At 35.8% G+C, this 10,635-nt stretch overlaps 2 protein-coding genes and 1 pseudogene across 3 annotated transcripts in view; 2 read left to right on the top strand and 1 right to left on the bottom strand.

The window, feature by feature from the left end:
• LOC107704432 (spindle assembly abnormal protein 6 homolog) overlaps positions 1-3,922 on the bottom strand; it is an 11,250-nt pseudogene extending 7,328 nt beyond the window's left edge.
• Positions 3,923-4,116: 194 nt separating this feature from the next.
• On the top strand, positions 4,117-5,807 carry LOC107704434 (U6 snRNA-associated Sm-like protein LSm7). 2 transcript variants are annotated; one of them, XM_016507357.1, is made up of 4 exons: positions 4,117-4,137; positions 4,504-4,594; positions 4,705-4,776; positions 5,012-5,733. In XM_016507357.1, the coding sequence occupies exons 1-4, from the start codon at positions 4,132-4,134 to the stop codon at positions 5,152-5,154; spliced, it is 312 nt and encodes a 103-aa protein (XP_016362843.1). In that variant the 5' UTR covers positions 4,117-4,131; the 3' UTR covers positions 5,155-5,733. The 2 variants fall into 2 exon arrangements, with proteins under 2 accessions (XP_016362843.1, XP_016362841.1); XM_016507355.1 differs by lacking the exon at positions 4,117-4,137 and adding an exon at positions 4,191-4,271 and having other exon boundaries at positions 5,012-5,807.
• Positions 5,808-9,400: 3,593 nt separating this feature from the next.
• Positions 9,401-10,635, top strand: part of LOC107704409 (transmembrane protease serine 9-like) — a 7,964-nt gene continuing 6,729 nt past the window's right edge. Inside the window, exons 1-3 of the mRNA XM_016507329.1 lie at positions 9,401-9,594; positions 9,695-9,822; positions 9,937-10,004. Coding sequence (XP_016362815.1) covers positions 9,462-9,594; positions 9,695-9,822; positions 9,937-10,004 — 329 coding nt within the window. The 5' untranslated portion in view covers positions 9,401-9,461. The remainder of the gene's footprint in view (positions 9,595-9,694; positions 9,823-9,936; positions 10,005-10,635) is intronic.

Here is a 10,635-nt window from a genome sequence, read left to right as displayed (position 1 = left end):
CCAAGAGCTTGTAACACTCCAAAGAGAAAGGAAAAATTGAAATCGCATCATATGACCCCTTTAAACAAATCACTTGTTAAATATCTTTGCAAAAAAAATGCATGAAAAGCATACAACTACATCTTGTACAAACTTGTCTTATATATATTATATGTTCAGAAATAATACAAGGAAAATGCTTTAAATAAATCTCAAATGTCAAGGTAATTCAAATTCAAAATGACTGAATGTATAACACCAGTAGACTATTATTAACTATAAATGTTCTGTAAAAACAATGAAAGGCAGCTTTCAGCCTGATGTCACTATGATGCAAACATGAAATTTCAGACATACAGTAGTAGTTCTTAAAGGGATAGTTCACCCAAAAATGAAAATTTGATGTTTATCTGCTTACCCCCAGGGCATCCAAGATGTAGGTGACTTTGTTTCTTCAGTAAAACACAAACAAAGATTTTGAACACAAACCGTTGCAGTCTGTCATTCTTATAATGGAGGCGAATGGGAATCACGGCTTTGAGAGTAAAAAAAAACATACACAAACAAAACCAAATTAAACCCTGCGGCTCGTGACGATACATTGATGTGTAAATACACGAAACGATCGGTCTGTGCAAGAAACTGAACAGTATGTATATCGTTTTTTACCTCTGATTCACGCAATGTCCGAACTGTCCTGAGAGGCGGTGCGTCCTCCTGAGCGCGTTCTCAACTGCAGGCGTGTGAGGCGTCGTCTTCTTCTTCTTGCTTTACGGCGGATCGCAGACTTATAAGTGCATCACCGCCAACTATATCTCAAATTGACCATTGACACTCCTAATTGAGATTGTAGATGGAGTGTCAATGGTCCACTTGAGAGATAGGTGGCGGTAATGTACTCACTCGCCGGCTGTTGTGAACGCGCTCAGGACAGTTCGGTGAATTGAGTGAATCAGAGGTAAAAAATGATATACATACTGTTCAGTTTCTTGCACAGACCGATCGTTTCATGTCTTAAGACCTCAGTGTATCGTCACAAGCCACAGGGTTTAATTTGGTTTTGTCTGTGTATGTTTTTTTTAACTCTCAAAGCTCTGGGACCCATTGACTGACATTATATGACTGAAAGACTGCAACGGTTTTAGTTAAAAATCTTTGTTTGTGTTCTACTGAAGAAACAAAGTCACCTACATCTTGGATGCCCTGGGGGTAAGCAGATAAACATCAAATTTTCATTTTTGGGTGAACTATCCCTTTAACAGGGTTTTATTGGATTGCGCTGCTTTCCCATTGTTATTTCTATGTGAACATGTTTGACTGTTGCGCTCGCGTCTCTTGCAGCGTCTCATGCTTCAAACATCATTCTAAAAACACGGCGCTTAGGTTAAAAGAAGTTCAACTCCCATCGTCCTGCATTTTTTCCTATTCCACTGCCGCGTCGCATCGTTGTCAACACAAAAGCACATTCTGTGTGAATGGCACCTTCTGGTCCTTCACAGAGCGCGTCACAGGTGAGCGGTTAATCACGTGCGCTGACATGCGGTCGGATCATTCTTTTCTCTTTACTGTTAACGTTGGCATATTGTCAAAGTGTCTAATTCTAACGTTTGGTAATATTTCTAATCAAAATCATGATTCCTCGATTTATAAAAAATTAAATCGTGGCAAAACATTACATTCAAATTAATCTATAAAATCGGAAAAATCGCCTAATTTCCAAAAATTCCTTTTGCCATTAATTGTAATAATCCAGTGAGATTTTTGTTTGCTCAAGCAGTATGACAGCAGCCAGTGCTGCACACAGAGATCTGATCTCATCATCATCCAGTCCGTCTGGAATGACATGAAGAAACAGAACAAACTGAGACAGACTAAATCCAGAAGAACTGTGGCAACATCTCCAAGACGCTTCAAGAAACCTTCTACCTGAAAAAAACTATGCGCAAGTGTACAGAGGACAAAAGCTTTTGTAAATGCAAAGGTTGGTCACACCAAATGTTGGTTTGATTTAATTAATAGAAGTTAATTGAAAATCTATTTATGACATTATAAAATGTAAAGAAAGAAAATCTATTTATGATATTATATTTGAAAGCATCCTCAATTTACAGCATGTTCACACAAGTGCCTAAAAATTTTCACAGTACTGTAGCTTTGCAGGTAGGTTTCTTGAAGCGTCTTGGAGACGTTGCCGAAGTTTTTGTGGATTTAGTCTGCCTCAGTTTTTTCTGTTTCTTCATGTCATTCCAGACAGACTGGAAGATGATGAGATCTGGGACCGTATTCACAAAATATCTTAAGAATCTTAAAAATAATGGGCGGTCAGTCCTAATTTTAGGACCCTACATTTTTGCTCTAGAAGTATTTAATAAATGGTTTTAACGCTAAAATCATTATACAATCATTGTAAATCTCTGACAGAGACCATCAGCCTCTAAAACCAATTTTTGGGTGAAGATACTAATGGCCAAAGACTTTTGCACAGTAGTGTGTGTGTTACATATACATATATATATATAAAATATACACATACATATATATATATATATTACAAAAATATATATATTACACATATATATATTACACTATATATATATATATATATATATATTATATATATTATATATGCACATCTTGAATGTGACTTACTTGCTGCGCATAATTTAGCTGTCTTGTCAGATCTTCCTCAGTCTTTCTCAACTTCTGTTCCAACTGCTGCTTTTCCTCCTGTAAAAAAACAAAGATGTATTAAAGATTCATTCATTAAAAACAAGTAGAATTAAAACATATTATATATTCCCTTTGTAGTCCCAAGTCTGTGATGATGAGTTTCACCTTTACAGTGGACAGACATGTGGCCAAATACTTCTTAATATCCGTATCAGATCCCGGCAGCAGTTTCAGAGAGAGATGCGTGAGGTGTTTAAAAGCGTTCGTCTCCACAATGTTAAGGTCTGAAGGACTGCGATCGAACGCTGACGAAGCTGATGTGAGATGCAACAGAAACCTGAACACAAACAGACAGAAACGGTTCTCACGACCAATACCCATTAACAGGAGATATAACAGCAATAATATCCAGACAATCTCTCACCGTGGGTTTTCTTTGTCCTGTTCAGAGATGCACTGCTCAAGCAAGTCTATAAATTTCTGTGGGAATGATGTGAAGTCTATTAAAAGCCCTTGTTGTACTTTTAAGCTGTGAAGGAAAGCGAAAATGATTATTACGCTGAAAAGTGCACATTTAAGTAAAATATTATGATCAATATTATACAAAAAAGGCATGGTTAGATTACAATACCTCTGAAAATCTTCCTCTGATATGACAAGGTTGTATAAAAAGTAAAAATCAGAATCATCCGTCAGCCGAACAACCAAATCCTGTTGATAAAAACAAAAAGAAAGTCAAAACAGCAAAAAAACATTCGTTAAATCCATAACTAATGCTGTATAAATTATCATTTCTCACCTTTCTATGGACAGGATTTGATGATGCTTGTAGTTCAATACTGATACGAATGACTGAACGTCTGTAATTAAAATAACATCATAAATAATCATATTTAGACCATTACTTGCCTCCAAAAACAAAACACTAGAACATATAAAACAATTAATGAATTAATATGCCCAAAACACACATTTAGGTCATATTTATGTTTAAAATACATACATATATATATATATATATATACAATCGGTTTTACCTCTCATCGGTATCTCTATTCTTCACAAGCACCTGTAACCTCTTGTTAAAAAGTAATTCCGTCATTTCGAGTTCATATAATAATTCCCAAAGCGATATTAATCATAAAAATCGCTGTTTATTCGTGTTTTTGACGCTCGTGAATGAATCATTTGCTATTTTGTTTTCTCGCGCTTCGCTCCCGCGTTTGTCCGTTTCTCACCGGATGTACAGAACGCCTCAACCTAATCACGCGTATGATCTTATTTCAGCATGTTTGTGTTTTTAACAATATTTAAAACAAATGTAAAGCTTTAAAATCGTGTTTAAGGTCTATCTGTGGATGTTTAAGGATAATAAAATTAAATATATTTTCTGTCAGGGTTCACCGGCGCGTGTTGTGATTGGTCGAGAGGCAGGCGTCAAACGTCAACGCAGAGTGGGCGGGGCGTACAGGAGTTTTGAACATGGCGGTGAATAACGCAAACGTTTCTTCACTGTTCACTTTTTAAACGCTTCTATTTTACGCGTGTTGTGATTGGTCGAGAGGCAGGCGTCAAACGTCGACGCAGAGTGGGCGGGGCGTACAGGAGTTTTGAACATGGCGGTGAGTAACGCAAACGTTTCCTCACTGTTCACTTTTTAAACGCTTCTATTTTACAAACAAATAAACACGCAAATATTTTTGTGGGCTCTTAAATCTCCAATTTTCCACACTAGAGCCTGCTGGTTATTGTAAATGTGATATACTGTGTTATGTATTGTTGCGTTAAGCTACATTGCCTGATATATTATACAGGCCTGTAATATATTGTATAATCCAAAATCTTGATTTTCAGGATAAAGAGAAGAAAAAGAAGGAGAGTATTTTTGATTTGTCGACATACATCGACAAACATATAAGAGTAAAGTTCCAAGGAGGTCGTGAAGGTGAGACAGTTGCTTTATAAGATAAATTGGGGGTTTAAATAATATAATAACATTATATTATGCTTAATTAAATTACATTGACTTTAACATTTATTGGTTCCTATATTCAGCAAGTGGAGTTTTAAAAGGCTTCGACCCGCTGTTGAATCTTGTGTTGGATGGCACCATTGAATACATGCGAGGTAAAATCTCCAGACTGATTGTAAAATTAATTAAAAAAAATAAGATAAGATTTTAATGCATTTTTAGTTTTTTTATTTATCTTATTTTTTATTTTAATTTTAAGTTCTTTTTTTATTCTAATCAAACAGTTAATATGATTAAAGTTTTTATATTTGTATTTATTTTAATACATATTTTTTGCATTTTTATTCATAATCGTTGTGCATGATTCCTCATCACATCCTTTTTACGCAGATCCTGATGATCAGTATAAGCTGACCGAAGACACCAGGCAGCTCGGTCTGGTTGTGTGTCGAGGGACGTCCGTTGTGCTGATCTGTCCACAGGACGGGATGGAGGCCATTCCGAACCCTTTCATTCAACAGCAGGATGGATAATATTCAGCTGTTTTTCTTTTCTTGCATTGTGTAGATGTCTGGGGAAGAAAATGCATGGTTTTTGTTAGGTCTGAAATCATGAAAAATACATTTTGTATTTAGACTCAGGATAAATGTTTTTGGTTGGTTTTGTTTCTGTTGGTTATGAAACTCACATTTTTTGTGTGTTGATTATGGTTTGAATTATAAGGCATGTTTTCTGTTCATGAAAATGGGTGCGTAATGTTGCACTGGTTCTTTCAGTGTTGTTTCATTCATTTGGACATTAATAAACATCTGGGATGTAACCATTTCTAAATTAAGCACAAACAAAGATGCCTGTACCTCAAAGGGTGGATCCCACAGGATTACCTTTTCAGAAGGCTTTTGTACACACACAAACAGTCGGACATTTAGCAAGATTTCAGAGAACGTCTTTGTATAATCTAAATGGAAACTGTATTTTGAAGGTCTTGAGTTCTGAGAAGCCTTGAGAAAACATTTGTGTTTACTTTTGTGGTGTTGTCTCTGTTTTACACTCACAAAACCAATTACTAAGATTAAAGACTCAGTTATGGACCCTTGCCTGTTTGGGAGAATGCTTTTCCTACTTTTGTTGAGAACATACATTTTATAAAGGAATTTTAAACCCAAAAGTGAACATTTACACACCCTCAGGCCATCCAAGATGTAGATGAGTGTTTCTTTATCAGAACAGATTTGGAGAAATCACTTGTTCACCAATGAATCCCCTGCAGTGAATGGGTGCCATCAGAATGAGAGTCAAACAGCTGATAAAAACATCACAATAATCCACAAGTCCATCAATTAACATTTTGTGTAGTGGAAAAACTTTAAGAAACAAATCCATCGTTAAGATGTTTTAACTTTAAACCATCACTTCTTCCTCCAGTCAAAAAGTCCATCTCCTGTTGCCCTCTCACATCAATATCCACCAACATAATTGTTTAGAACTGTTTCGGACTGTTTTCGTTTGTAAACGGTGCTTTTACATATTTCTCTCCTGATTCAGACGAGGTGACTTTTTCACTGAAGAAAGCATGGATAAAGGACTCGTATGTTACCTGGACGCAACGGTTTGAAGTTAAAAACATCTTCATGATGAATTTGTTTCTTACAAACAACAGAATAAGAAATATAAAAAATAGATAACATATAGACAGGTATACAAGAAGATAATAAAGAAAATATATATACAAAATATAAAAAAATATAAGAAACTATAAAACAAATCTTAATAAAAATGAACAGATACAAACAAAAAAATAAAATTGGAGAAACAGATTTATCACCTAAAATACATTCTACAATCTAAAAAATATATGGGAAAATATATCAATATATAATAAAATAGAATATAAGAAAACAGGATATAAGTAATATAAAAAGATACAAAATAAAGACTTAAACCAGTGCAAAAGAAGATGTAAACGAAAAATTACATAAAGCATTTTAGCCGCTTAGATGGATGGATGGATGGATTGTGTTTACTTTTGTGGTGTTGTCTCTGTTTTACACTCACAAAACCAATTACTAAGATTAAAGACTCAGTTATGGACCCTTGCCTGTTTGGGAGAATGCTTTTCCTACTTTTGTTGAGAACATACATTTTATAAAGGAATTTTAAACCCAAAAGTGAACATTTACACACCCTCAGGCCATCCAAGATGTAGATGAGTGTTTCTTTATCAGAACAGATTTGGAGAAATCACTTGTTCACCAATGAATCCCCTGCAGTGAATGGGTGCCATCAGAATGAGAGTCAAACAGCTGATAAAAACATCACAATAATCCACAAGTCCATCAATTAACATTTTGTGTAGTGGAAAAACTTTAAGAAACAAATCCATCGTTAAGATGTTTTAACTTTAAACCATCACTTCTTCCTCCAGTCAAAAAGTCCATCTCCTGTTGCCCTCTCACATCAATATCCACCAACATAATTGTTTAGAACTGTTTCGGACTGTTTTCGTTTGTAAACGGTGCTTTTACATATTTCTCTCCTGATTCAGACGAGGTGACTTTTTCACTGAAGAAAGCATGGATAAAGGACTCGTATGTTACCTGGACGCAACGGTTTGAAGTTAAAAACATCTTCATGATGAATTTGTTTCTTACAAACTCAGTTTTTCTCTTCACAAGACATTAGCTGATGGACTGGAGTGGTGTGGATTACTTGTGGATTTTTGTGATGTTTTTATCAGCTGTTTGGACTCTCATTCTGACGGCAGCCATTCACTGCAGAGGATCCATTGGTGAGCAAGTGCTTTAATGCTACATTTCTGCCAATCTGTTCTCATGAAGAAACAAACTCATCTATATGTTAGAAGATGACCTGAGGGTGAGTAAATTTTATTTTTTGGGTGAACAGTTTCTTTAAAGTATAACAGCAGAACTACCCTCACGTACACACAATCATGTTTTACTATAACCTTCACTAAAAGCTTGGAAACAAAGGTTTTTCCACCAAGAAGAGAGTTTTTATTTTTTGATGGATATCAGATTGAGATTAACCATTCATGCTTCTTAGCACAGCCACAAAGCCCTGCTTGTAACCTTTCAGGATTGACTTTAGGTGGGAAACAACATGTACATCAATATACTAGTGAGATCCAGTATAGTTTCCACTCTGATATTTAATGCAATACGTATGCGGTAATTGAGATTTGTTGGTTCCTCCATTTGTGATGGCACTTTTCTAGCAGTTATGAATGAAAGACTCAGTGTGTCTTGCCTCGCTGGTGCTCTTTTGAACAGATTTTATCAGTGCGCACTGGCACCCAAGTCTGGGCTTTATTGGGTAACACAGTTATAGTGGTTCAGGGTCTGTTAACTGATGGCTAACTTTAGAGGGGTCTGTAAGAGGAGCTGCTGTCTGAAGCCACGCCAACTCTTAATACTATTCCAGGTTAGATGTCGTCTGAGGAGTGGTGCATTTTGCACAGCAGATTAAACCTATGAGGTAAAAAAATAAAAAATAGAGAACTATATATACGAAACTATACAAATATAATAAACTGTAAAAAAAATCGAAATAAAGATGAACAGAAATTGAAAATAGATAGATAGATAGATAAACACTATTTGCAGTATAACATTTTTTTTTTTTTTACTATTTAACCCCTCCCAAGTACAACAGTCTATTGTTTCTTTAAACCCCTTAAAAGTCTCACAAAGACCAAATAACATTGTGAAAAATAATTGAGGATTTTGTTTAAACAATAGTTTTATGTGGACGACGCAGTACCGGCCAATCAAACACGAGATCCCGCCCTCACCTGTGTGAAGCCCCGCCCATTGGTGAGCCTAGCGCATAACAGTGCTGCATTCTATATAGTCTCCAAACGTATCGTGCGGTTTATTCGGACGTCAACGTAAAGGTCAGATGCCTCAGTGACCAGATGCTGTCTGAAACGGTGAGTAACGATCTATTCAACACTAGTTAACTAGTTATTCGTCACAGAAGTATGCCAGAAGTTATTACACACCCAGCCTGTTTGTATTAGTTTGTATTGAGTTCCTCAGAATAGTATTTGAACTGTATAGTCACATAAAATATGTATTTTTATGATGTTAAAAACGAAAATAATATTTTATTGCATTATGTAATTGTTTTATTTGTTGCATTATATTTTTTTATAGCTATTTTATATTTGGTACCATTGCATTATTATTATTATTTTGCAATTTAAGATTTAAATGGCCTTTATAGTCAATGAGATGTTGTGACCTGAAATATTAAGTGTATGTTTGTTATATATTATATTTTTCTTCTTTAATTTCAAATATTTTATTTTATTATATTTTACATTTAATTGGAATATATTGTCTTTCCAAGTTGTATGCCAAAAACTGCCATTTTATTTGATACTGTTGCTTTGGTGTTGGCAAACATGAAAATAATAGTTTTAATTGGCATTTATCGTCGATACATCCTTTTTTGATGTATGAGTTGTTGTGGCATTTAAAAGTCTGAAGTGAAAAGTAATTATATCAATATATTCTGGAACAGCAGGCTTCATATTTCTGTGCTATAACATTTCCGACCTAATAGAGGTTTGTTTTGGCTTCTCGGAACCACTCCTAGTATTGTATCATTCTATGGCCGGTGAAATAATACTTTGGCATCCCACGAGATGATTTTCAATGTCGGCACTTAAGGGAAATGGTAATGGTTTTGAGCTCTTAAAAACCCAATCCTGTTTTTACCTGGTGATCTGTCTGTATTTGTTACCTCCATGTGTTTTACAGTTTGGAAAACACAAGGTTTTTTCCAGGTTGTGTTGCAGGTCTTTGTATAGACTGAAATGGAGAAGAAAGACTTGAATAAGTGGCCCGAGGGTGATCCACGGCCAGCTTACCTCTCCACTTGCAAATGTATGACTTTAGCTGCCATATTGATTCTTCTCATCATTGGGGCTGCTGTGGGTTTTATGACAGGTAAACTCAATGTATCCTTTTTATAGTCATTTGTACAAAGAATCAAAATATTTTTTTGATATTGATGGAAACTTAAACCAGCCTTGTTTTACCTGTTTAGCTTTCTTAATACAAGAGGAACATTATTTCATGGAGACAGTGGAATTGCAAGGGCTCAGTTATGATCCAGATCTGCGTGATAAAACATCAGGATTCTATGTAGTCCTGACTGCAACTCTGAAAGAAAAGGTATGACCAGAAGACATGAATATTAGTGTGCACAATTTATTAGTTTTTTCAAAACAATACGTCAAAAAGGGTTTTAACAAACTGAGGTCCGCAGCTGTCTTCACTATTTTACAGATCAGGAATATCTTTAGCACCTCTGCAGTAGCAAGACACTTTACTGACTGCCAGATAGTTGCATATGGGTAGGTACATTGCTTACATGCTACGTTTTAACATAAAATTTGCTGAAACTTTATACTCACTGTTAGACCATCCAACATATAGATGAGTTTGTTTCTTCATCAGAACAGATTTGGAGAAATGTAGCATTACATCATTACACCAATGGATCTTCTGCAGTGAATGGGTGCCATCAGAATGAGAGTCCAAATGGCTGATAAAAACATCAACAATCTGCCATCACAATTTAACTAGAGGAAGTGTTATTATGGATTGGGGCTCTTATTTTGTCCAGAGCGATGATTCAAAATTAAAAAGCTTTAATGATGGATTTGTTTCCCACAAACATGCAGCTTTTCACTTCATAAGACATTAACTGATGGACTGGAGTGGTGTGGATTATTGTGGTGTTTTTATCAGCTGTTTGGACTCTCATTCTGACGGCACCCATTCACTGTAGAGCAGGGGTGCCCAAACTCAGTCCTGGAGGGCCAGTGTCCTGCAGAGTTTAGCTCCAGCTTGCCTCAACACACCTGCCTAGAAGTTTCTAGTATGCCTAATAAGAGCTTGATTAGCTGCTTCAGGTGTTTGATTAGGGTTGGAGCTAAACTCTGCAGGACACCGGCCCTCCAGGACCGAGTTTGGGCACCCCTG

This window comes from Sinocyclocheilus anshuiensis, unplaced genomic scaffold, assembly GCF_001515605.1.
Source record: "Sinocyclocheilus anshuiensis isolate Anshui unplaced genomic scaffold, SAMN03320099.WGS_v1.1 scaffold1546, whole genome shotgun sequence".
Classification (NCBI taxonomy): Eukaryota; Metazoa; Chordata; class Actinopteri; order Cypriniformes; family Cyprinidae; genus Sinocyclocheilus; species Sinocyclocheilus anshuiensis.
Note: the sequence above shows the minus strand (reverse complement) of the source record. Positions and strands in the feature narration are given on the sequence as shown.